At 47.3% G+C, this 26,902-nt stretch overlaps 1 protein-coding gene across 4 annotated transcripts; it reads right to left on the reverse strand.

Moving 5' to 3' along the window:
• Positions 1-248: 248 nt before the first annotated feature.
• On the reverse strand, positions 249-26,902 carry SLC39A13 (solute carrier family 39 member 13). Of its 4 annotated transcripts, XR_014790097.1 has the most exons (11): positions 26,823-26,902; positions 14,992-15,294; positions 11,884-11,997; positions 9,102-9,223; positions 8,121-8,273; positions 7,042-7,131; positions 6,457-6,507; positions 5,584-5,716; positions 5,356-5,455; positions 3,633-4,455; positions 249-2,722 (listed from the first exon to the last, which is right to left on the reverse strand). XR_014790097.1 is itself a non-coding variant. In XM_084849363.1 (10 exons), exons 2-10 carry the CDS (start codon positions 15,257-15,259, stop codon positions 4,380-4,382), a joined length of 1,107 nt encoding a protein of 368 aa, XP_084705489.1. In that variant the 5' UTR covers positions 15,260-15,294; positions 26,823-26,902; the 3' UTR covers positions 249-4,379. The 4 variants fall into 4 exon arrangements, 3 of the variants coding, with proteins under 3 accessions (XP_084705489.1, XP_084705514.1, XP_084705503.1); XM_084849363.1 differs by having other exon boundaries at positions 249-4,455; XM_084849388.1 differs by lacking the exon at positions 7,042-7,131 and having other exon boundaries at positions 249-4,455.

Below are 26,902 nucleotides of genomic sequence, written 5' to 3' on the forward strand. Positions count from 1 at the left end.
AATTCCTGCTCTGTGGAGGGAAGGAGGGTGAAAGTGTACTGAGATGTGAACGATCATGCTTTGGAGCAGGGGGTTGGACCACCTGGCCTTTTTGGTTCTTTCCCATCGCAGACCAGAGGCAGAGCCAGTTCTTTCAACCATTTGCCATATTTCAGTTAGGTATGTTCTGGAGCACAATGAAAAAAAGGAAAGCATCCATGCCAATAAATAAGAGTCCTCACACGTATTGTTGTATTCTTGTTGTTTTTAATTTCATCTCTATTGCCTCCATGCAAAATAGATCAATACAGATGAATGAGAATGCAAAAGAGCTAGTGCAAAATAAAGATAGAAAAATAGGATTCTCTCTGCATTTCCTACTGCGGAGATATTAACCACGCTCCCCCTCAGATCTTATGCGTAACACCATGAGGCTGCTGCCAAATGTAGCAGAGGCCTCCTCCCTTGAACGGCCACTTTAGGTGAAGCTTCCCAAGATCTATAAACTCTGTCCAGGCGGCCGGGGCTGCAAGCCAACAGCAACAGCTCACAGATTTATGAGTCAATGTCACCCACTTTGCATTCCTGAACAGTGAGCAGAGAATTCCTGCTGTAGTTCGCAGCCTACGCCAGACCCAAGCCTGATGCAAATAACATGAGCTTCTGTATACTCATCCCGGGAATGCACCAAAGCCCCTTTCTGATGCCAACCAGTTTTCAGGACAAGAAATGTTCTTGGAAAATATCGACTACTGTGCCCTGCATGGCTCTTTTACCTCCTCCAAGAAGGTTTGCTAGTAACCCTGTCCACACAGAAACAAGACCAGGAGTGGAGTTCTGGGGCATCGCTAAGTGCCTAACAGTGATTAATCGCATAGGGTGCCTAAGAGAGGAAGGGTGTCTTTTGGGGAGCAATCCTTTTCTGAAGCTGGATGCCTAACAGCTGAGAACAGCTGTTAGGGAAAGGCAACTTTCCAAGGGCAAAGAGAAAGAAGGAGGGACAGAGAGGCAGCATGTTTCATGATTAGAGTCAATGAGCAAGATTAGCTGCATTCATCGCTGCTTTGTGGGAGAGATGATCGAAACTTTCCTCTGTATGGGTACTACAGACAAACATCCTTCATTTAAAGTCATCAAACAAAACCAAATCCACAGTGTTCTTATTCTAGCAGATCTAAGACCCTGTTCCCACTGTAACACAACAGAAAGTTGCTGCATAAGTGGTTCTCCATCCCTCCTTAAGCAGAGATGGTGGTACATAAGGTGACCCAATACTGGATGTTGCTCATGCAGACTGCAGCTAAGTGCTTGTCCCAGTGATTGTTCTGGTGAGTTTGCATCCCACAAACCGCTAGCACATCAGATGCACGTCCATCGCACTGCACGTGGGGCTGACCTATGGACTCATTGTGCAACAGTGCAGAGCCAATACACAACTGTCTCAGCGACTGCAGCCAGAGGACAGAGCCCCACACAGACTGCACTGGAATTCCTCAAAGAAATGATCGCAGGATTGCCATCTCTGAGAAGTGAAGGTGTGTCCTAACTGGGTGGGAAAAACCCTCAGGAGCTTATTACAGTCCTAACCCATCTGACCTCTCCTTTAAACATTCTCAAGCAGGCACTCTCAAACTCTGTGACAGACAGACTTGCCACGACCACACACACACACATGGGATACGCCTCCCTCAGGTCTAACGATGCATCTACACTACAGTCTTAAACCATGTGAGAAACTGGAGCAGGGAACAGCAGCACAGCCTCCAGAAGTGTTTTTGAGGGGGAATTGGGGCAACTGGAAGGTACCAGGCTGGGGAAGGCTGGTGTATGCTATTGCTTGTTCCAAGACAGCTGCAGTCAATTCAAAGATGAGGCTGCTCAGGCAATTGGTGCAACTCAGGTAGAAAATGGTGTTGAAACGCTGAGGAGGGCACACAGGGAGGACGCATGACACAGCAGAGACTGGCCATCTCCACCGTCAGGGGACGTTTAGGAGTATTTTTTTAAAAACAGGCCTGGTGCCATTTACCCTAGAACGGTGGGGCAAATGCCTGGGCCCACTGCATGGGGATAATGAAGGCAGCAGCAGTGCCTGTAGCTGCCTGGCCCTGTGTTTCTTTTCACCATGCCAGGCTGAAGTAATACCAGCTGACTGGAAATCCGCTCCCTCCACCCCTTGATAAGGAGGAGGTGGAGGGGAGGGGGAGACTCTAATTCAGTGCCGACCCTGATTTATAATATAAATGCATTGGGTTGCCAAAGATACTCCAAGGAGACTCCCCCTCAGACGCCCGGTAACAATCAGGGCTCCGGATTTATCTGGTGCAATTTGGTGATGGCAACATGCAAATACAGGAAATGGCTGCAGAATTGCACATCCAGAAAATCTCAACTCCCCCCACCCTTTTCTCGCTGTAAAGCAGTTTTGCAGCTCTTAAGACAATGGCTTGAAAATGCGTCGAATTCTTAGAAACCAGCGTAAGGAGAAACTGGTTCCTTCTCCCCTGAGCCACACATCTTTTAGTTGAGGTGGGGCTTCAAATGTCCTTGCATAGCTCTTTGCCCTCCTCCTGACTGGCAAAAGCAGGCAAGGTTATGAAACAGAAAACAAGGGTGATGCAAATGTATACAGGCTGCAGAAATCTATATTTTCTTGGTGCAGGATGAGCATAGATGCACAGCCCCGATCATTATCAGGATTTCATAGTTCCTTCGCCTTTCCCACTAAGCCAGTGGTGAGCAACTTGTGGCCCTCCAGATGTTTTGGCCTACAACTCACAGCATCCCTCACCATTAGCTATACTGGCAAGGGCCGATGGGAGTTGTAGGCCAAACAATCTGGAGGGCCACAAATTGCCCATCCCTGCCTACATTTTCCGACCCCTTTTCCGCTCTTCTCCCCAAATGTCCTAGCAAAGGGCTGAGCACACTTTTTCCCTCACATTGCCTTTGTATGCTCAGCTATGACCTCCCTACTGACATATTTTCTCATATCCACCACGGGAGAAGGCAGGCCCAGCCCATTCCTCAGGGACCCATCAAGTGAGCCACAAGGAAAGCAAACTATGTTACCGCAGGGATGGGGAGCGTGCAGCCCTCCAGCTGGTGTTGCTCTGCAACTCCTACCCTCCCTCACCACCTGCCTGGGCTGATGGGAGTTGCAGTCCGACAATATTGGGAGGGCCACATGTTCCCCACCCCTGTGTCACAGGGGCTGGTCCTGCCACTTTCAAGCTACCTCATGGCCAGAAAAGATGAGAAACTCTTCCCAATTTAAGCTGCGCCACTGCAGTAGATAAAGCAGGGTATGATGACCTCTCTAGGAGCCATTTGGGGCCCTTAGATATTGCTGGACTACAACCTCCATCATTGCTAAGTATTGGCCATGCTGGCTGGGGATGGTGGAAGCAGTAGTCCTACAGCACCTGGGGGCCCAAGGTGAGGAAGGAGAAAGGGTCATCACTAGAGGCACAGTTATTGAACAAACTCTCCAGAAGTTTCCCATGTGAATCCTGATTTCAGTATAATGCCTATGTATGAAAGAAGCCCAAGAAAGGACCAGCTCAGCCCAAAGTGATCATCAGTTACCAGCTTGGGAAGAAGCAGAGGATCAGGCAGGAGAAGACCTTCTCCCAGAAGATCTGGAAAGCGACTTTGTGGGGAGGGAGCGTAGCTCAGTGGCAGCACGCAGGCTTTGCCTGTAGATGGTCCCAGGTCCAATCCCTGCTGTCTCCATTCAGAAAAGGATCTCCGAATGCAGGGAGGGGAAAGAAAGAGCCACTGCCAGCCAGAGTAGACAATACTGGGGTAGATGGACAAATACAGTCTGACCAGGTAAAAGGCAGCTTCCTATGTTGCTCCCAAAACCATCATGAAAAAGGCATCTTGCTGCTGTTTCAGAGCACTTTTTCCTACGCCTTTGCGCCTGGGATGGAAGATCACTCTTTCATCTCTATGCAGATGCTGCCATCTTGCCTTTTATTCAACTCTGGAGGTTTGCCCCACCAATTCTAGCACACACACACACACCCAAGTCCAATCAGCAACACTGCCCATGCCACCGAAGGCCGCTCCTCTCTTCATTGCTACTTCTTGTTTAAATAATTGTTTTTTAAAAACCACACACACCCCTAAAAAACACACAGCACTACTCACTTACTTTTCTCAAAACTTTGGAAGTCCTGGTTTGCAACACTTTAAGAACAAGAAAAGGAGTCCAGGCTTTTCCGCCTGCCCCCACAAGAAAAAAAACAGGCTTCCCTTATTCGCCTCTCGTGGCAGCAGCCAGATCCACAGGCACACAATGAAGACAAATCCAAGGGTATCCCTTATTGCTTTGTAACAGTTCAGAACCAAGGCAGCTTTGGGGAGCAGCAGCAGGAGGCCTGAGCAGGAGTCATTCATTCTGGAGCGAGTGAGAGGAGCACCATGACAGTGATGCCAGCACATAGGAGGAGGACTTGTTGCACAGAGTTCCTAGGCAGGGGAGGGGGGCAGAAGACCAGGCATGAGATATATTTATTTCGGGTTTATTTTGACCCTTCTTAGGACCCTCAAGGCAGTTCGTAACAGAGGTGGGCATCTTGCAGCCCTCCAGATGTTTTTTTGGCCTATAACCCCCGTGATCCCTCACCACTGACTATGCTGGCTGATGGGAGATGTAGGCCAAGAGGGCCACCAGTTGCCCACACCTGGTTTATAAGAATAAAATATTGTAAAAACAATTAAACCATTGAGAAACAGGCAAAATAACAAAACACAGCAGAGCATGGGTTGTGTGGGGGAAAACACCTGACACCACACCCCCAAAGCCTGGCAAAATTTAATTTAAAAAGCTTTGGTTTGTTTCCTGGAGGTCGCCAAGGAACTAGCCCTTTGGACTTCCTGAGGGAGAGCGTTCCATGAGGAAGCTGCTGGGGTAAAGAAGGCTTTGCTTCCTGGGAGAGCTATAGTACCACCTTCTACTGTTCCAAACCAATCCTAGTTGACGAAGGACAGACGAGAAGAAGTCAACAAAAGGGTGATTCCTCCTCTCACTCACGCACTCAGGACTGTCTGCCTGTCTCTCCTCAAAATAGCTGCCAGAAAACCTTATTGGCTCCTATGTTTTGCAAACAATGTTCTTGCATCTCTAATAATCAAGTCATCTTGTTCCTCTGTAATTGTGTAAAGTAAAAACACAACTTTCCTTATTCTCTCTACTTTCACAAGTTAATTCACTTTCTAAGCTGAAAAGCATGTATCTGATGAAGTGGGCTCTGACCCCAGAAAACTTATGCCACAATATATTTGTGAGTCTTTCAGGTGCTGCGGGACTCTCTGTTCTCTGGATTGCTTAAGCCTTTCTTCATAAGTAACCATGGTGGACACACTTACCAAGGATTCTTCTCCTCTAAGAGATCAGGCACGACATTCACCAAGGCGATGTATAAGAATCCTCCAGAGGTAAATGGGAGAATCCAGGCTATGGTTTCCCCTGCATGGACAGCGAGAAACACATCAGTGACCAAGAGGTGGCAGAAGAGAACTACATTTGGGCAAATTGAGACAATGCAATGGATCTCAGGCCTCTTGCCAATCCCCTCTGCATCCTAAGGGTCTTACCTGTCCCTTTAGGTGACTGGGCACAAATGGCAAAGCAAGCACCTAGAATTCCCCCTAGGGCTGTGGAGAGCTGTAACTTGGCTGCGCTCCAACGATCAAATCCAGCACGGAGGAGGATGACAAAATCTCCCACCTACAGAGACACAGAAAATGGAGTTCAGCAGCAAGGTACTGGAGTGGAAGGCGGTCCCAAAGTGAGCTCTTTCCCACCAGCACCACCTACGATGCTGCCCTTTCTGGAACAGACAGCCACCTCCCAGCCTCAAGAGTTAACCAGAGGACAAGTCAGGACAAGGAGCATGGAATTAGCTCCCATGTTCTAGCCTCATGGAAGGGAACAGCTCTTCCAAGCTCTTTGGTTAGTGAGAAGGGATTCTAGGCAAGCGGAACCTTTGCCATTTGCCGCCGCCACCACTACTTTGGCTGAAAGGAAGCTCCAAGGATGAGGACGCATTCATCCCTTCCCTCCCATCGCCTTTGCCCACTGTCAACATTCAGTTCATAAGACCTTCTGCAGGGCGGGCGGGGGCTTAGGGTATGCCGCAAAGGTTCAGTATATGATTATTGGCACCGTTACGTACGTACATATTATTTATTTGTTTCATTTAGATGCCACCTTTCCTCCAAGGAGCCCAAGGTGGTGTACGTGATCCTCCCCCGGCTCCATTTTACCCTCACTACAACCCTACTGAGAGGCAGGTTAGGCTGACAGTCAGCACCTGGCCCAAAGACACCAAGTGAGCTTCACGGCTGAGCGGGGACTAGAACTCGGGTCTCCCCAGTCCCAGCCTAGATCTTCTCCTCCTGACGAAGCCCTGACAGGACAAGGCCTCTGTTTAGCTTCCCAGCAGGCATGTTACAGACCCCACTCACCTCATGGGGTATCTCATGCAGAAGGATCGCCATGGTGGTCAGGAGCCCCACCTACAGCCAGTGACATAAAGCAGTTAAAACAGTCTACGTAGCCGAAGAGGGCGGCAAGCGCAGCAATGCAAGATTCCTCCTGATCCTCTTGGCATGCATGCAGCTAAAGAGGATGCTGACCCTCCCTGGGCAGGGATCAGGGTGGCTTCAATGCTCAAGGCACCTACAGTAACGAGTCCCACAGACATCAGCGGAGACTTCCATTGCAAAAGGCTTTTAATATTGGATTTTAAGGAAGAATGTGGAAGGGGAAAGCTGAGGTTGTTCCCTAAAGGGGCAGGGAACCAGTGGCCCTCCAGATGTTGCTGGACTTCAGCTCCCATCAGCCCTAGCCAGCATAGCCGATGGTCCGGGTGATGGGAATTGTAGTCCAACAACATCTGGAGGGCCACCGCTTCCCTACCCCGGTGCTAGAGAGTGGAAGCGTTAGAAAAACCCTATACTTGGGAACAGAGCAAGACCTGTTTTAACACCAACTTTTTGCATCTGAATATTATGGAAGGCTCAAGCAAGTCTCTTAAAAAGGGAACTTACCTTTCTGCTAACCAGGAAGCTGGCTGCCACTGCTAGGCCATGTGTGAAATTATCTATTGTGTTGGCCAAAAGATTGAGGTATCCACTGATCTACAGGGGGCATGGGGGAGGGCAGCGGGGGGCGGCAGGGAGAGAGAAGAAAAAACAGAGCCTCCAATGATCAAACGGTAAAAATGAATGCAACACAGGAGATCAAAGAGGAAGGCTATTTTCACAAACAAAGTGAGGAATGCTAATTTTTATCCCCAAGGTAGTTTATTTTGAATTCATGAAAATGATTAATGAGGCATGTAATAGGGCAAATCAGCCATCTTTAAATTCAGTGATAGTCTCTAGGAACGTGGCGATCAAATTCACTAACAATCCAGTGGAGGTGGGGTTAACCTGCTTCAGCACACAGACGCAGCCTTAAAAGATGTGCCTGGTCAGAGGCACAGCAACCCGGCTTGCCCCTGGAGGGGCAGGGTGGCTAGCTCTCCTCTCCTGAACTGGAAAATAGATTTTTCGATAGATAGATTTTTGGTCAATAGATTTTTAAGAGCACAGAAACATTGCATGTAGGCAGGCAGCAATATTGCACAGATAAATTGTTTTTCACAACTGAAACACCTTTTGAAGAACGTTGCCAGGATCCAGGCACAGATTGTCCTCAGAAACAGTCAAGGTGAAGGAAGATAAAGGATGAGGAACAAGCAGATGGGCCATGAAGGTGGAGTTGGGCCCACAGCTCAGGGAAAGCCCCTGCTTCGCATGCCCAAGGTCCCCCCCACCCCCAGGTTCAGTCCCTGGCATCTCCAGTTAAAGGAGGCAGCTGGGCTGGGAAACTTCTCTAGAGAGCTACTGCCGGTAGCTTTCAGAGTAGATTGGGCTGGATGAGCCAATGTTCCGATTCAGGACAAGGCAGATTCATACGCTGAACAGTGAAGCACCTGCCCACCCACAGCTGGATGTCAGCCCTTCTTTTAGACAGTGCCACCTGGGCTTTCGGGAAGGCCTTGAACTTCCTTTGGAGAGCTTTTCCCATCATTGTGGCCACTGGCCTGCGGACCCCTCCAAAGCCCATCCAGCAAATGGTTTACCTTGATTTTCCGGGCTGATGGCGAAGGGAAGTGAGAAGACCCATTACACTGAGCTGCACTCAACTTCTTTCTTTGGGCTGGACTGGCTGCCTCCTGCACAGAGATGTTCCTCCCATTGGGAATCCTTTGGGCAGGTGCTTTGGAATCGCCGACCTACATCACGGAGAAGGGGCAGTTTCTTTTCCAGGTCCATCAAACAGAGACTTCTCTCGTGCCCTTCTTATTGCCCTATCCTAAGCGAACTAACTCTAACAAAAAATTTACATGAAGCCCAGATACCCCTATATTAACTATTTAATTAGGGGAGTGCCTTAGCTCAGCCTTCCCTGACCCGGCGCCCTCCAGATGTATTGGACTACAACTTCCAGCATCCCCAGCCAGCATGGCCATTGGGAATGAAGGGAGATGTAGTCCAAAACAACTGGAGGGAACTGGGTGGGAGAAGGCTACCTTAGGCAAAGACACAAGTATTAGACAAGCACTAACAGATTATCAGAGGCCCAGGTTGCTGCAAAAGCAAAACAAATACCAGACTTCCCAGCCTCCCTACTCTACCCTAACACACACACACACACACACACCAAGATCCTGAAAAACCCACACTTTGTAATTTGAATAAATTATGCAAATACCTTTTAGAAAGTATTGCTATATTTGCATAATTTATGCCAAGTGCAGACAGGTGTGGGGAGGGGCAAGGAGAGAGAAATCCTGTGTGGAGCTCCAGATGATAGGCCTGATCTATCTCCTCTTACAAGCATGGCTTGTGGAACTGTGTAGGCAGCAGGGACTGGCCGCAGGGCACTGGGGAGCGAGCCCTTCCCTTCCCCAGCTGGGCCCTCACTCACAGAGCTTATTTCATGCCATTAAGCGACGGAGACTGGGACACAGGAAGAAAAGTTTCATGCAGCATTTCTGAGATCAAAGAGCACACCCCCACCCCCATGCCAGGCTCTTGTGCACCTTTCATTGTCCACTCACCAAGCTGGAGCTCCCTTGCTTTTCACTGTCTGGGAACATCTTCTGCAGACTCAGGAAGGTTAGCAAGCCAATGATCACCCAAAGCCCCAGAAGCTTCTGCTGCTGGAAACTCTGCCCTCTTCCTTGAGTGGGGGGTGAGAGTGGGGGGAAAGAAAGACAGTGGTAGAGCAAACAATTCCTGCCATGGGCTTCCAAGACTGTTTCCCCCAGTTTTAAGGCACACCAAAAGAATGCTGACCCTAACAACAACCCAGATTATGGCTTGTGTATGGGTTGTCATTGAATCGTGGGTTATCATTACGTGTGAACCCTGCACTATGGTTTAACTATGGGTGATTAACCACAAACAACCCAGAGTTCACAACCCAACAACAAATCATGGGCTCTCTTCCTGGGTTGTTTGTGGTTAACAAGCCATAGTTAAACCATAGTGCAGGGTTCATATGTAACAGCAGCCCACAGTTCAATGACAACCCATACTGAACCCATACTCTGGGTTCTCATTACATGCAAAGCAGGCCATTGGTTCATTAGGACAAAAGGCAAACTGTGTTCCAGTAGAGCCACCTTCCCTAACTTGGTGCCCTCCAGATGTGTTGGACTACAGCTCCCCAAATCCCACAGCCAGCATATCTTTCACAGGCAACAGCCTTTTTTGTCAAATTGCCCAAGGATCAGGTAAGTGTTATGTACCGCGTTCGAAAAAGAGTCAAATGACGGCATTTTTGTAGCAAGAGAACCAATCACTGCACCAGGTCGAATAGAGTGTTAACATATAAGCTGGGGACCTACTATCTAGTATGGGAGTTGGGGTCCTGAAAATCTCAGCTTTCAGTTGAAAAAATATTTTTACAGCAGGAAAAAAATCAGTGAATAAAGGAGACAAAGGGGCAGCAAAGGCAGAGGAGTGTCTGTGCTTTGCAGAACTCCCTCTCGTATGCCTGCTCTTGCTTCTCCCACCTCTCTCTCGCTGGACTCCCTCACCCACCTGGCCCCCTGCCAATCCAGTTCTTGCAAAAGAACATCGTTTTTTTTAATCCTGCAAGCAGGAGAGGTGCTAGATTGACACAGCGTGCTTTAGTCTGACAGCAAAACTGGGATTTTGGGGGGTAGAGAGAGACACACACGTACTGCTCAGGCTACAGCCACACACGTTCACCATTGCAAACCCAGAGCCTGCCTGAACTGCATGCACAGGCATGAAAGCTGCACCTCAGAAAAGCTCATTCTGCCACACCCTGGTGAGTTCTTAGCCCAAGGACACAAAACATGCCTTTTGCCTGCCTCGGCTCAGGCTGCCTGGAGGCAAGCGAGAACAATGGGCAGGTATGCAGCAATGCAGTTCTGAAACCCAGAGACCAGAGAAATGCTTCCAAGAAAAAACAGACACTTTCCAGAAGAGTCATCCAGGGCAACGCTTTCAGGAGAGCGGAGTCCTGCAGACTCAAGGCAGACAGCAACACAAGGACAGGCGCCACTCTCACGGGCTCTTCTGCGGCACCGCAAGGTCAGAAGACTTCCCTTCTCTCAATCAGGCAGCTAATTATAGGGCTGTGTGGCACAGCAGCGCTCCTCGTCCCTGGCTGCTGAAGCACAGAGAGGCAATTACATATGGCGCAGGAGCAACGATAGCTGGGCTGGCTTTCTCCCGGTTTCTATTTTTCTTTCTTGCATCTATGGACTGGCCTTCCCCAACCTGGTGCCTTCCAGATGTGATGGGCTACAACACCCACCGTCCCTCCAGATGTGTCAGACTACAACTCCCATTATCCCCTGACATGATTTATTTGTTTTATTATTAAATTTATTAATCGCCCATCTGACCGGTCACCCAGCTACTCTGGGCGATGTACAACATACAATAAAAACAGTTTAAAACAATAAAATTCTACAATAAAAACATTTTCTAAAATACCCTAACCCACCCCAAATGCCTGCCTGAACAACAGCGTTTTTAATGCACGACGGAAGCTCATTAAAGAGGGGGCATGGCGGAGTTCCCTAGGGAGGGAGTTCCACAGAGTGGGGGCCACCACAGAAAAGGCCCTCTCCCTCGTCCCCACCAGTCTAGCTGTCCTGGCTGATGGGACAGAGAGAAGGCCATCCGAGGCTGATCTTGTTATGCGGCCTGTCTGGTGCTGCTGGAGGCGCTCCTTAAGGTAGGCTGGGCCGGAACCATATAGGGTTTTAAAGGTCAAAACCAACACCTTGAATTTGGCCCGGAAAACAACTGGTAACCAGTGCAACTCCTTCAGCACTGGAGTGATGTGATCTCGCCGGCGGCTGCCTTTAATCAGGCGAGCCACCGCGTTCTGTACCAGCTGCAGTTTCCGAACCGTCTTCAAGGGTAACCCCACGTAGAGCGCATTACAGTAGTCTAAACGAGAGGAGACCAGGGCATGTACTACCGTAAACATGTACAGGGCATGTTTAATGATGGGGGTTAAAGTCCAATGTATCTGGAGGGTGCCATATTGGGGGAAGGCTGGTCCGGAGACACAAACTGGCTGTGCTTGATCCTTTTTCCCTGCCAGGACAGACAGCTTCGGAAGTAGGACAACCATGTAAAAAAAATATCTATTATGGGCCAAGGCACAGAACAAACAAGTTCCAGCATCCTGGTGTCCATTCTGAGAGGGCAAAAGGAGACCCCAAATGAAACCCAATCGCAGAATCCACAGGTGATCAGCACAGCCATGTGGAAAGAGATGGCTGCAGCCTGCCTCAGCCATCCGTGCCTGGCTCTGGGATCTCAAGGCATTTGCCCCGTTCCAGGTGTTACCTGCGGTGGCGCTGCAAGTGTAGGCCCAGGCCTCAGGGAGCAGGTGCAGAAACACATTTCCCAGGAGTCCCCCAATAGCAAAGCTCAACAGCTGCTTCATTCGATGGGATCCCTCTGAAAGACAAACGGCTGTCAGTCACTGCAGAGCTCCGTCTCATCCTGCTGTGCAACTCATGAGAAACCTAAAGGGGATGTGCACATGCTCTAACACATGCATAGGATGCTTCCTCTGCTTCCAAGGAAACTCTGAAACTGGGAAGCCACTTGCAATCACAACTTCATTGTCCCTGCCATTTAGGGGCACTTGGCAACGGCACCTGTGGGAGCGGGGAAAGCTATGCGCGCACAGGGAGATCAGGCCCTCTATGCTAGGAAAGGGAGAAGGCAAGATTGAACCTGCCTGGCATCTGGGGAAGAGAGCAGGGCCGTGGGTATCCCACAGTTCTGAGCAAGCGCTACCCAAGCACACAACTTGACACAGAAGTCAATACCCTGCTTTCATTTTCTGGTGAATGTGCATGCTTCTAGCTCTTATGAATGCAAGATAGGCTTGGAAGCGGCTATCTATCTATCTATCTATCCATCCATCCATCCATCCATCCATCCTTGGCATTTATACACTGCCTTACCTACTAAAAAGCCATCAAGTCGGTATACAACAATTTAAAACAAGAACATTAAAAATAGTAAAAACATTAAAACATCATTAAAACTTCACATTTTAAAAAGCTAAATTGAAAAGATGTGTCCGAAAGCAAAGAGAGTGGGGGCCAATCGTAGTTCTTGAAGGAGCGCATTCCACAGTTTGGGAGCAGTACAGGAGAAAGTCTGCAGAAAGCAGAGCTTCATTTTTCTGCCTAGCACATTGGCCTTTTTGTACCAAATACTCAGGCATATGCACATTTGTTTTATTTGCATCATTTACATGAGTCATAGAATTCGACTGGGGGAGATATGCCCAATTAAATGCAAAATTCCAGAGGTTAGCCAGAAGAGATAAGGAATTATTTTTAAACAAGCAATGTGCGGAAGCGGAAGAAGATAATAGAATAGGAAGGACAAGAGACCTCTTCCAGAAAATTAGAAACGTCGGAGGTAAATTCCAGGCAAAAATGGGTATGATCAAAAACAAAGATGGCAAGGACCTAACAGAAGCAGAAGAGATCAAGAAAAGGTGGCAAGACTATATGGAAGATCTGTATAGGAAGAATAATAATATCGGGGATAGATTTGATGGTGTGGTCAGTGAGCTAGAGCCAGACATCCTGAAGAGTGAGGTTGAATGGGCCTTAAGAAGCATTGCTAAGAACAAGGCAGCAGGAGATGACGGTATCCCAGCTGAACTGTTTAAAATCTTGCAAGATGATGCTGTCAAGGTGATGCATGCCATATGCCAGCAAATTTGGAAAACACAAGAATGGATTGGAAGAAATCAACTTATATCCCCATACCAAAAAAGGGAAGCACCAAAGAATGTTCAAACTGTCGAACAGTGGCACTTATTTCACATGCCAGTAAGGTAATGCTCAAGATCTTGCAAGGTAGACTCCAGCAATCCATGGAACGAGAATTGCCAGATGTACAAGCTGGGTTTAGAAAAGGCAGAGGAACTAGAGACCAAATTGCCAGTATCCGCTGGATAATGGAGAAAGTCAGGGAGTTTCAGAAAAACATCTATTTCTGTTTTATTGACTATTCTAAAGCCTCTGACTGTGTGGATCATAACAAATTGTGGCAAGTTCTTCATGGTATGGGGATACCAAGTCCTCTTGTCTGTCTCCTGAGGAATCTGTATAACGACCAAGTAGCAACGGTAAGAACAGACCACGGATCAACGGACTGGTTTAAGATTGGGAAAGGAGTACAGCAGGGTTGTATACTCTCACCTTACCTATTCAACCTGTACGCAGAACACATCATGCGACAGGCTGGGCTTGATGAAGCCAAGGCTGGAGTTAAAATCGCTGGAAGAAACATTAACAATCTCGGATATGCAGATGATACCACTTTGATGGCTGAAAGCGAGGAGGAGCTGAGGAGTCTCATGACGAAGGTGAAAAAAGAAAGTGCAAAAGCTGGGTTGCAGTTCAACCTAAAAAAAACCAAGATTATGGCAACCAGCTTGATTGATCACTGGCAAATAGAGGGAGAAAATGTGGAGGCAGTGACAGACTTTGTCTTTCTAGGCGCAAAGATTACTGCAGACGCTGACTGCAGCCAGGAAATCAGAAGACGTTTACTTCTTGGGAGGACAGCAATGACGAATCTTGATAAAATAGTGAAGAGCAGAGACATCACACTGACAACAAAGGTCCGCATAGTTAAAGCAATGGTATTCCCCATAGTAACCTATGGCTGCGAGAGCTGGACCATAAGGAAGGCTGAGTGAAGGAAGATAGATGCTTTTGAACTGTGGTGGTGGAGGAAAATTCTGAGTGCCTTGGACTGCAAGAAGATCAAACCAGTCCATCCTCCAGGAAATAAAGCCAGACCGCTCACTTGAGGGAATGATCTTAAAGGCAAAACTGAAGTACTTTGGCCACATCATGAGAAGACAGGATACCCTGGAGAAGATGCTGATGCTAGGGAAAGTGGAAGGCAAAAGGAAGAGGGGCCGACCAAGGGTAAGATGGATGGATGATATTCTGGAGGTGACGGACTCAACCTTTAGGGAGCTGGGGGTGGCGATGGCTGACAGGAAGCTCTGGCGTGGGCTGGTCCATGAAGTCACGAAGAGTCGGAAGCGACTGACCGAATAAACAACAACAACAAAGAATTCGACTGCTTGTGGTATGGAATTTCAGTTACTTCAGAAATTTCAGTAAGAAGGCCAATGGTCCTCTTTTAGAATATCCACTGGAGAAAACACCTTACATTCATTCTCAAGACCTGAAAATTTGCTCTGCTCCTACCCACCTTGCTTAAGGGGATGACCTGACGGGTGCATTACCCCTGCGTTTCAGCAGACAGCATTTCTTGGGGCAAGCCGGATCTCGGCTCTTGCATTAAAAATACGCCCTACCTCCAGCAATTGCTAGCTGAGAGGTTCAGCCAGAAAAGGAATCTGAGATCCTCAGGGACACTATATATACAGAGGGGTTGACCTACCTTCTGACTTCAGAGCTGCCCCTGTCTCCAGAGGAATGATCAGCAGGGGAAGAACCCCGCTCAGCCCAACCACAACCGAACCAATCAGAGAGCAGACCCAGGCATCCAGGCGTTCCTCACTGAATATGGCTCCCCAGGACTCAACCTCCTTTTCGCAGTGAGGGCTAGCCCCACTGGTGGCCTGGCTCAGCGGAAGATCATGGGCCCAGCAAGCAACGGTAAGAAACAAGAAGGAGAGAGTTCCAGGGAGAAACAACTTCCCCCCCATTGTAGCTGTGCAGCCTCAGCCTGGCTGGTTAATCCCTGCAAGGAAGAGAGAAAAGGTGAGCAATCTGTGTCCTAGACCTTTTTGTGCTTCTCCCCCATCTCTATCCATGAAAATTAGCTCCCTCAAGGTAATTTATTCCCTGACCACCATTCAGTTGTTACATGTTTTACTTCAAATGGAGCAAGGGTGACCTACACCTTTTTCTTTTTCTTACACAAAAATATCACCATAACATGAGACGGTCCTGCAATTCCTAGGTGGCTACTCGTTCTTGTATCTGTCAACTAACAGTCCCTTTTCTGTGACTGAGCCTCACTTGCATCACATTAGAGTTGTGCAACCATGAACCAGTTTCCTAAAACAGAAGGTATCCATGTCTACCAAGCACATGAGTAGGTGGGGATTTTTCTGGGGTGACCATGGGCTAGTCCATTTAAAAACGGCCACGTGGCCCAATCAGACCCAGAAAGATTCCTCCACCCATGCCAAGACTAATTCACACCATTCTTCTGGCAAGCTACAAACTGAGTAACTGTGCTCATGACAACAATGGGATCAGAGGTAAAGCGGTCACCTGACCAGTTCATCATGGGAAGTGACTACACTAGGGCTAAAGTTTCAGGATAGCTTGAGGTGATATCCTGAGGACATCCATTAGCCATTTGCTTCTGCATGAGTGCGACAAGCCCTACAAGAACAGCAGCCCAGCTGGAAACTCATCAGAATGGTCATGTGAAACCAGCCCAGAGTCAATGGTTTCAGAAAATGTTAAATTACGTCAGGTGTAGTGATTAGAGCACCCTTCCCCAACCTGGTGCCCTCCAGATGTTTTGGACTACAACTCCCAGCATTCCTTACCATTGGTCATACTGGCTGGAGCTGATGGAAGTTGAAGTCCAAAACATCTGGAGGGTACCAGGTTGGGGAAGGCTGGTGTAGGGAAAGTGAATAGGCTTTGGAATACTGTGTACAGTTCAGGTCAGTGCATCTAAAAAAGGATATTGTAGAGTTGGAAAAGGTGCAGAAGAGGGCAACCAAATGATCAAGAGCTAGAGCAACTCCCCTACAAGGAAAGCTACAGTGTCTATAACTGTATAGCTTAGAAAAAAGGTGAGTAAGGGGACTGATGATAGAGGTATACAAAATTATGTATGGTACATAATACTAGCACCCGAGGTCATCCCATGAAACGGGATGGTGGGAGATTCAGGACAGATAAAAGTACTTCTTCACACTGTGCATAGTTGAACTATGGAAATTGGCTACCACAGGATGTAGTGATGGTCACCAATTTGGATGTTTTTAAAAAGGGATTACATAAATTCATGGAGGAGAAGGCTATCAATGGCTACTAGTCCTGATGGCTATATGTTACCTTCAGTAGCAGCATGCTTGTGTATGCCAGCTGCTGGGGAACATGAGCAGGAGAGTCCTATTGCCCTCATATCCTGCTTGTGAGCTTACCATAGGAATCTAGTTGGCCACTGCGTGAACAGAATGCTGGATTAGAAGGCCTTTCTAATCCGGCACGGCTCTTCTTACAGTCAGTGCCAATCAATTTTGGAGGCCTACAGCAAACATCTCAACCTAAGATGCTTGTGGTACCAAAATGCCTCCTAATGTCCCCATCTGATAATATAAATAACCCTGAGCCCTCCTAGGGAAGCCCACAAGCAGGACATGAGGGCAATATGTGTTCCCTGTAAGCCATGCAATACCTGGTGTTCTTCTAATTGCACTGCCTATGGGCCAAAGCCAAGCTAGTGGTAGGCAACACATTCTGCAACACTCAAGGTGTAAAACTAATGGAGGATTTCTCCACAGCTCATCAGATCCTTTCCTCCCCCCCTCTCTCTCACACTCACACACACACACACACACACACTCTACTAGTTCAGCAGTAAAGTGGAACAGGGAAGTATTATTTTTAGATACCACAACTTTGACAGACTTCTCCTCCAAGAAGATTACTGTTTATAAAAGGATTTAATCAATTCATGGTAGACAGATCGCGATCAACAGTTATTTACTATAATAGCTAAAAACTGAACATGTATTTTCAGAGGCAGCAATACATCTGACAGCCAGATTTTAGGGACAAACACTAGGAGATTTCTTATCATGTCTATCACCTGCTTGCAAGTTCTCCAGAAACATCTGGCTAGCCACTTCTGCAGACAGAGTCCTGGCTGGATGAGTCAAAAGCAGCAGAACCCTTATTACATTCTTAGTTTGGGGACGTGGGAAGCCCAATGCCTGCCGTTCCCAACTTGGGCCCCTCCAGACTTGTTGGACTACAGCTTCCTCCCTCCCTATCCACATGCCCTCCATATGTGTTGACTATTACTCCCAGCATGCCTAACAACCATGCTGGCTGGGGGTGATGGGTGTTGTGATCCAACACATCTGGAGGGTACTACATTGGGAAGGGTGTTCTATGCTGAGAATGCCACCATGATGTTGTCAGTCTCCAGAACCTTGCTAGCAGCAACGAGGAATGTGGAGAAGGGGTAGTCAGTAGTTTGATATATTATGACCGGGACAAGGACCTCTTTCAGTATATTCTCTACAGAGCTCAAGTTGTGTGGCGGGGGGGGGGGGGGGGAGTAAGGAGCCCTGAATGAACACAACAAGCATTGCCCCTGACTTTCCCTAAATTCCCTCCCCCTCCCACCCCATAACCTCCTAAAAACAACAGCCTGGGCAGCAACAGAAATGGTGCCACATCCACATTGCAAGTATAATAGATACTCCAAACCTTAATTACACATGTACAGCTTAGAGCCAGTTTGCACGTGTGCGTTCATCCATTAGTGACTGCAGCATGAAGTGATGATTTGTATGTGTGAATGAACCATCCTAGGTCAGAGACTGCGGACAGGAACATCTCATACACAATGCTTTTCAATGGAGTAACAGCTATGAGTCATCAAGCATTATATAAGTACGTGGGGAGATAGATGATAGATAGATGATAGATATTCACACATGTGTGTGTGAACCAGCCCTACAAAAATCCCCTTATCTACTTAAACCCAGTCTGTGGCAACTCAAGGAAACAGTGTGTGTGTGTGTGTGTGGGGGGGGGAAATATTGCGCCTTGTGACCCTTTAATAATTTCCAGGGACTCATTTTGAGGTCATGACCACAGAATGGAAAAGCTTGACTCACAGCACATTCCATAGTGGAGCACTAGAGGCAAAACTGTCTCAGAGAAGAACAAAAGCAGCTTGCTAGAGAACAGCTGTGCTCCCTGGAGGCATCTGAGCCAAACTGGGAAGAGCTCCTGGTAAAGAGTCAGGAGCATGAATAATGTAGCTAAGATTTCTCCAAGTCTGAAAGAACAAGATGCCATAAGAACAAACAAGAGAGATAAAGAGACTTTCCAGATGGTACACCAGTAAAGGGAGGGGGGAATTATTTGAGCTGTAATCCTATATACTTCCTGGCATATAGAAGGGGAAGAAATGGAAGCAGTGACAGATTTTATTTTCTTGGGCTCCAAGATCACCGCAGACAGTGACTTGTAGCCATGAAATTAAAAGATGCTTGCTCCTTGGGAGGAAAGCTATGGCAAAATTAGACAGCCTAGTAAGAAGCAGACACATCACCTTGCCAACAAAGGTTCGTATAATCAAAGCTATGGTTTTCCCAGTAGCAATGTATGGCTGTGAGAGCTGGACTATAAGGAAGGCTGAGCACCAAAGAACTGATGCCTTCGAACTGTGGTGCTGGAGAAGACTCTTACAAGTCCCCTGGACTGCAAGGAGGTCAAATCAGTCCTTCCTAAAGGAAATCAACCCTGACTGCTCATTGGAAGGACAGATACTGAAGCTGAAGCTCCAATATTTTGGCCACCTAATGCGAAAAGTCACTGGAAAAGACCCTGATGCTGGGAAAGATTGAAGGCAACAGGAGAAGGGGATGGCAGAGGATGAGATGGCTAGATAGCATCACTGATGCAATGAATATGAACTTGAGCACGCTCTGGGAGAGAGCGGAGGACAGGAAGGCCTGGCGTGCTATGGTCCATGGGGTCACGAAGAGTCGGACACGACTGAACGACTGAACAACAACAACAACAACCACAACCCTATATACTAGCCTTCTCCAACCAGGTGCCCTCCAGATGTTTTGGACTACAACTCCCATCATTCCTGACCATTGGACATGCTGGCTGGGGCTGACAGGGAGTTGAAGTTAAAAACTTCTTAAGGGCACCAACTTGCGGAAGACTGCTATACACACCTGCTTGTAAGTAAGTCCCATTGAACTCAAAAGACTTACTTCTGAGTGGTCACGCACAAGATTGCACTGTTGAGCTGTAATCCCAAAAATACTTACTTCTGAGTAAACATGCTTAGGATTGTGCTGTTTAATACAGTGACAAATCTGATGCCTCTCTCACCAAGAGACTGAATCCCATGCCAGTGTTCATGTCGTAGGCTCTGCAGGGAGCACTACTCGAAATGTAAACTTGCAACAAGGCCAAAAGAGAAACAGAGACCAAAGGAAGAAATAGGCCAGAATGGTTTACATGGGACATTTCTGAAACTGCTGAGTCTCCCGTTCTTGAGATTTCCAGTGTAGTCTAGAAATGGCCTTGATCCAATCCAGCAGAAAGTCCAGCTCAGCTCTGAGTCCAGCAAGCTCTGTGCAACAGAGTCAGAGTTTCTTCTGCTCCACCCCTGACAGCCAGCAGCTTTGCCCTAACCACACTGCTGTAACATTTTTTCCAGCCTCGTATCCTACCACCAGGCCACTGTTTAAAAACAATAACTACAGACATATTCCGCTGGAAGCCCAGGGCTCATCTCTAATTAAGCCAGTGAATCCAGACAAAATGTCATCTAATTCACCCACAACAGAACTAGAAATAGCAACAAGCAAACTCTCTTCTAGAGCTATTTTACAGGTCCAGCAGGAAGCGCCTAGAATCCTACTGGAAATCCTGACCTTCTGCCAACAGCTACAAGGCCTCACTGCTCCCAGGCACAGTAGCTGCACCACTGAGAGACCCGAAGCAGCATTCCCCACCCCAGGATTTTCCCCAAGGATTGCCCCATCCAGAAACTCTTCTATTCCTACAAAGACAAGTTCCTGCCAAAGAACACAACATCCATCTGTATTATATAAAGATTAAATTTATTTTGATTTTCTATTACCTCTAACTTTGCAAAGTGCTACAGTCCTTATAAATGTATATAATTGTGAGGTAGGTCATTTTTCCAATTTTACAAGTGAACGTGGAAAGACACAGTTGGATTTGTTCAAGTGTTACTCTATAGATGAGCTGGACTTGCCTGATACTCTGTCCTGAAGCCCACATCAGATGCCAACATCACTGCATCATAAACTAGCAAAAGCACAAGACACCATAGGTAGGACTGTGCTAAAAAACACACACTAAAATTCCATACCCAGGGAATCCTAATTCTGCATCAAGAAAAGCAGAATTATCTTCTTTATTGCCTAATCACTAAGCATTGCCTAAGCACTCTGAATTTTTCAGCAAGTGCAGGTATCATCTATGAACTCACCTAAGTGAACAATAATGCTGCTTGCAGTTTGTGAGAGCAATACATTCCTGAACCTATCCGGCAAGCAGGAGAAGACTTTCTCTCTCACACAGAGCTGCTTTTTTATCATGTTTTTCATAGAATCATAGAATAGTAGGGTTGGAAGGGGCCTACGTGGCCATCGAGTCCAACCCCCTGCTCAATGTGGCTAATAGCCATTGATAGTCCCCTCCTCCATTATTTTGTCTAATCCCCTTTTAAAACCACCAAAATACTGGTCATCACCTTGTCCTGTGGCCATGAATTCCATGTTATGTATATGCTCTGAAGAAGCACTTTCTTTAATCTGTCCTGAATGTACTGCCGATAAATTTCACCGAAGTTGTTGAGAAAATGGGGAAAAGAGTTTTGATCAACTCTCTCCACACCATTCATAAACTTCAGTGATGTCTCCCTTTATGCTAGGCCAGTTATACTAAAAAGAAGCAGATATCAAACTGGCATACCATCACCCGTTATAACAGGTGTGGGAAACTTGTGGCCCTCCAGATGTTTTGGCCTACAACTCCCATCAGCCCTAATTAGCACAGTCAGTGGTGAGGGATCATGCAAGCTGTAGGCCAAACAGTCAATGGTGAGGGATCATGCAAGCTGTAGGCCAAAACATCTGGAGGCCCACAAAACATCTGGAGGGTACAAGTTGCCCACCCCTGCACTATGATGATGGGGCACCCGACAGGTGAACTTCCTTCTGGTTGAAAGAGGACCATGTTAAGTGCCGTTCACTGTTTAAAACACGCTGTGTCTTCCCACCACACACCAGCATCGTACAGCCTCCTTGGAGGTACAGGTAGTTACAGACCCTTTAGCTGTGTGTGTCCTTACATCGCCTCAATTCAGATATTCCAATATATTCCTCATTTCTTGACTTGATAGGTGTAACTGAGACTTGGTGGGATGACTCTCATGACTGGAATACAGCAATTGAAGGATATAACTTCTTCAAAAAGAACAGGAGGAACAGAAAGGGAGGTGGGGTTGCACTGTATGTGAAAAATACATATCTCTGCACAGAAATACAGGAGGATGAGCTTGGTAGCCCACCAAGAGCATCTGGGTTAAAATTAATGGAGCAAAGAATAAAAGGAACATGGTGGTCGGAGTCTACTACCAGCCAGCCAATCAAGGAGAAGACGAGGATGAAACTTTTGAAAAGCAAACAGCCAATGTTTCAACGAAGCATAGTAGTAATGGGGGACTTCACTTTCCCCGATATTTGTTGGGAGACAAATTCTGCAAAACATGGCCCCTCCAGGAAATTCCTGACTTGTGTGGCGGATAACTTCCTCCTACAGAAAGTAGAGGAAGGAACTAGAGGATCGGCTATTCTTGACTTGATCCTAACCAACAGAGATGACTTAGTAGATAAAGTAGCAATTACAGGAACTCTGGGGGAAAGTGACCATGTTATACTTGAGTTCTTGGTTCTAAGGGAAGCAAAACCTGAGTGTAGTCAAACGCGTACCCTGGATTTTAGGAAAGCTGATTTTAATAAACTCAGAACAACGATCAGTAAGGTCCCCTGGCAAGTGACTTTAATGAGAAAAGAAGTCCAAGATGGGTGGGAGCTTTTAAAAAAGGAAATTCTCAAGGCACAATTACAAACAATTCCAACAAGAAGAAAAAGTGGAAGACAACAGAAGAAGCCAATATGGCTTCACAAAGAGCTTAGAGATGACCTGAAAACAAAAAAGGACACATATAGGAAGTGGAAAGAAGGCCAAGCAACAAAGGAAGAGTACAGGCAGATAGCACAGAATTGCAGGGATGGCGTCAGGAAGGCTAAAGCTGAGAACGAGCTGAGGTTAGCGAAGGATGCTAAAAGCAACAAAAAGGCTTTCTTCAGATACGTGCATAGTAAAAGACAGAGGAAAGAAATGGTGGTTCAGCTATTAAATAAGGATGGCAAAATGATAACAGATGACAAAGAAAAGGCAGAGGTGCTCAATTCCTACTTTGGCTCAGTCTTCTCCCAAAAGAGGGTCTATGACCCTCCTGGCAAAGGCGAAGTACAGGCTGAAGGGGCAGGATTGCAGCTTGACATCGATAGGCATATGCTCAAGGAACACCTAATTACTTTGAATGAGTTCAAATCTCCAGGGCCAGATGAACTGCATCCTAGAGTAATAAAGGAACTGGCAGATGAACTCTCAGAACCACTATCTAAATCTATTCTCTTTGAGAAATCATAGAGGACGGGGGAAGTGCCAGATGACTGGAGGAGGGCTAATGTTGTCCCTATCTTCAAAAAGGGTAAAAAGGAGGAACCTGGGAACTACAGACCAGTCAGTCTGACATCAATCCCTGGGAAAATTCTGGAGCAGATGATAAAGCAATCCATCTGGAAGCACCTTGAAAACAATGCAGTGATGACTCGAAGCCAACATGGATTTGTCAAGAACAAATCCTGCCAGATTAATCTGATCTCATTTTTTGATCAAGTAACCTCCCTTGTGGACTGTGGGAATGCTGTGGACATAATATACCTCGACTTCAGCAAAGCTTTCAACAAAGTGCCCCATGATATCCTGATGAGCATACTAGCTCAAAGTGGGCAGCGGTCCCCAACCTTTTTAACGCCAGGACCAGTCTCGTGGAAGACAATTTTTCCACGGACCGGGGGGAGGGGGGGTTCTCTGGAGGACTTCCAGCTGCTGGGATGCAAATGGCGTCCGCATAGCGGATGCCATTTGCATCCCTATTCTTTGCAGTAATCGGCTACGTAAAGATTTACGTAGCCTATTACTTGAAGAACAGGGACTTTGTGTCCCAGCAGCCGGAAGTCCACCAGCGGCCGGAGCTGGCTGGCAGCTCCGTGGGCTCGCCGTGGAGCGGAGCCAGCCGGGGCCAGTGAGGATTCCAGGGGGGAAGGACGGATTGCCTCCGCACACCCCCGCAGACCCCCACGGACCCAAGATGAGGGGGTTTTGCACACAGGCCACGGACCAGGACCGGTCCGCGGCCCAGGGGTTGGGGACCCCTGGGCTAGATGAAACAACGATCCGGTGGATCCACAGTTGGCTACAGAATCGGACTCAAAGAGTGCTTATCAATGGGATCTTCTCAAACTGGGGAGAGGTAATGAGCGGGGTACCGCAGGGCTCAGTCCTGGGCCCAGTGCTCTTCAACATTTTTATTAATGACTTGGAGGAGGAGGTGCAGGGAATGCTGATCAAATTTGCAGATGACACAAAATCAGGCGGGGTAGCTAATACCTTGGAAGACAGAAACAAAATTCAAAGTGATCTTGATAGACCAGAGCGCTGGGCTGAAAACCGCAGAATGAAATTTAATAGGGATAAATGCCAAGTTCAGCACCTAGGAAAAAGAAACCAAATGCACAGTTACAAGATGGGGGATATGTGGCTCAACAACACTACAAGCGAGAAGGATCTTGGAATTGTTGTCCATCACAAGCTGAATATGAGCGAACAATGTGATGTGGCTGCAAAAAAGGCCAATGCTCTTTTGGGATGCATTAATAGAAGCATAGCTTCCAAATCCCGGGAAGTACTAGTTCCCCTCTATTCAGCACTGGTTAGGCCTCATCTGGAGTACTGTGTCCAGTTCTGGGCACCACATTTTAAGAAGGATGCAGACAAACTGGAGAGGGTTCAGAGGAGGGCAACAAAGATGATCAGGGGACTGGAAACAAATCCCTATGAGGAGAGACTGAAAGAACTGGGCATGTTTAGCCTTGAGAAGAGAAGACTTAGGGGAGATATGATAGCACTCTTCAAGTACTTGAAAGGTTGTCACAGACAGGAAGGCCAGGATCTCTTCTCTATCATCCCGGAGTGCAGGACATGGAATAATGGGCTCAAGTTACAGGAAGCCAAAAACGTCCTGACTGCTAGAGCAATACGACAATGGAACCAATGACCTAGGGAGGTAGTGGGCTCTCCCACACTGGAGGCTTTCAAGACAAGGCTGGACAGCCATCTGTCAGGGATGCTCTGATTTGGATTCCTGCATTGAGCAGGGGGTTGGACTCGATGGCCTTGTAGGCCCCTTCCAACCCTACTATTCTATGATTCTAAAAATCTTACAACATAGCTTTCCTGCTGAAAGTTCAGAGAGAAACATAGCAAGTCATTGGGATTCTTTCCTCACTGGCTTGTGTTGACTGTTACTGCTAACACTATTTCTTATAAGGATATAAGCACATATGACTTGAACAAGTTAGCTACTCTGTCATTCTGCCTGTCCCTGGTTCTTGTCCCACTTCTGCAGTAATTAACAAAGCAAAGCTAGGGTGATTGGGGAATCACCTATCACTGCTACATATCTTGTATGCAGTTAAGCTTTACACAGAATTGTCACAGAATGTACTTTTTTCATAGCCATTTGACCCCACTGTTTACAATTTTTTCTCTATACCCATGTACACCAGCCAACTGAGGGTAACACTTCACGCATCTAATAAGCATGGAAGCTTATCCTACAATAAATTTGTTTGTCTTTAAGGTTCCACAATACTCCCTTTTAAAAACATAAGAGCCACGCTGGATCTAATCCAGCATTCTATTCACACAGTGGCCACCTAGCCACCTGTAGGAAGCCCACACGTAGGACATGAGGCCAACAGCACCCACCCATTCATATTCCCCAGCAACTGATGTTCAGAGGCATACAGCCTCCGATATTGGAAGTAATATACATCCATCATGACTAAAAACCACTGATAGACTTACCCTCCATGGGCTCCATGTTGCTTATCCCAGTATTGTACCTCTGACAAAGCCCACAATTCTGGATGGCAAGAAAACATAAAACTTCCACCACATGGAAGCCACTAAAATGTAGCCCCAATCCTCCATATGCTAAGCCATTAATTTGCTTCTGAAACCTTCTCTCCCACAAATTTGTCTAAACCGCCAGCTAGGGTTTGAGAGGCTCAACTAACGTGCTAATACTACCACTGATGTAAAATGAGGCAACAAAGATTAGGAGATACAAAGGACAATATCTGCGGTTGAAGTCCTAGGTATGCCTAACAGGGGAGTAAACCCCACTGCATAACTTCCAAGTAAACATCCATAGGACTGGGCTGTACAGTCGTCTATTTCTTCTGGTTCCTAGCACCAGGTGAAGACCTTATTTTCCCAGGCAATTTAGTCTTTTACTGTCTGTTGTTTTAAACCCATTACCGATTTTTAAATCATTGCACTGTTGCTAGTTTTTGTTTTTATTTTTATCTTTATTTTATACAGAAGTTTTAAACTTTTATTTTGTATTTGGTCGTGTGGTATTTTATGGATTTAACTGTTGTGAGCCGCCCAGACAGCTTCAGCTATTGGGACATATAGAAATGCAATAAATAAATAAAATAAAAGTGATGTGATGTGATACATGCAAAGCTGACATCTCAGCACCCAAATCTGACAGATGCGTAGCCTGGATCAGAACTTCGACTATGTTATGGCCATGTATGCTATTTCCCTCTTGAAAATCAAATTAGGAGGCAAAAGCCTTTGGTGACCAGCAACGGCCATTCCCTCTTGTGAGGGAAGAAGAGCACTACGTGAATCCCATGTGCCACCTGTGGGAAGCAGATACAATGGAAACTCAGCATGCCAGATGTAATGTCTACGGAACTCACTGCCACAAGGTCTCAAGGGCCCAGCATTGAAAAAAGAAAGAAAAAGACCAGGCTATAATTAATGACAGAGATCATGAAGTTCAAGGCAACCATGGCGAATGCTTAAAGGTCGCAGGAGGCGGACAGCGAGGGTGACCCCAGGCATCAGAGGACCCATCTGGGCTCCGGCACCTCAACTGCCGGCGTGTTTGTGTTGCCCGGGCTCAGGGCACCACCTGCACCTCCCTCCACGCTCGCCTGGGCTCTTCCACCCCGCTGCAAGCCCGGCCGCGCGCTCTCAGGCAGCCCCGGCCCGGACAAGCGGGGGTCCCTCAACCCCCAGAGGTGGCTCCGCTCTCTCCCGGGGGGCCCTGGCCCCGGGGGGAGGGGGCTGGTTCATTACCGTGTGACACCGGGGAGCTCCGGGATGCCCCTGCCATCCAGCCGCGTCTCCGCTCGGGACTCTCCCCCGCCCCTTCAACC

Source organism: Heloderma suspectum, chromosome 1, assembly GCF_057233095.1.
Source record: "Heloderma suspectum isolate Gila_16-S chromosome 1, 16-S_ref, whole genome shotgun sequence".
Lineage (NCBI taxonomy): Eukaryota > Metazoa > Chordata > Lepidosauria > Squamata > Helodermatidae > Heloderma > Heloderma suspectum.

Excerpts from the sequence above, each read along its gene's own strand:
- SLC39A13 (XM_084849363.1), bottom strand. The coding sequence starts at position 15,259 with ATGGGGGGGAAGTTGTTTCTCCCTGGAACTCTCTCCTTCTTGTTTCTT. Across the intron at positions 5,456-5,583 it reads CCAGTCACCTAAAGGGACAG|GGGAAACCATAGCCTGGATT; the intron begins GTAAGACCCTTA and ends CTGTCCATGCAG. Across the intron at positions 4,456-5,355 it reads TTAGAGGAGAAGAATCCTTG|GAACTCTGTGCAACAAGTCC; the intron begins GTAAGTGTGTCC and ends TCCCCTGCCTAG.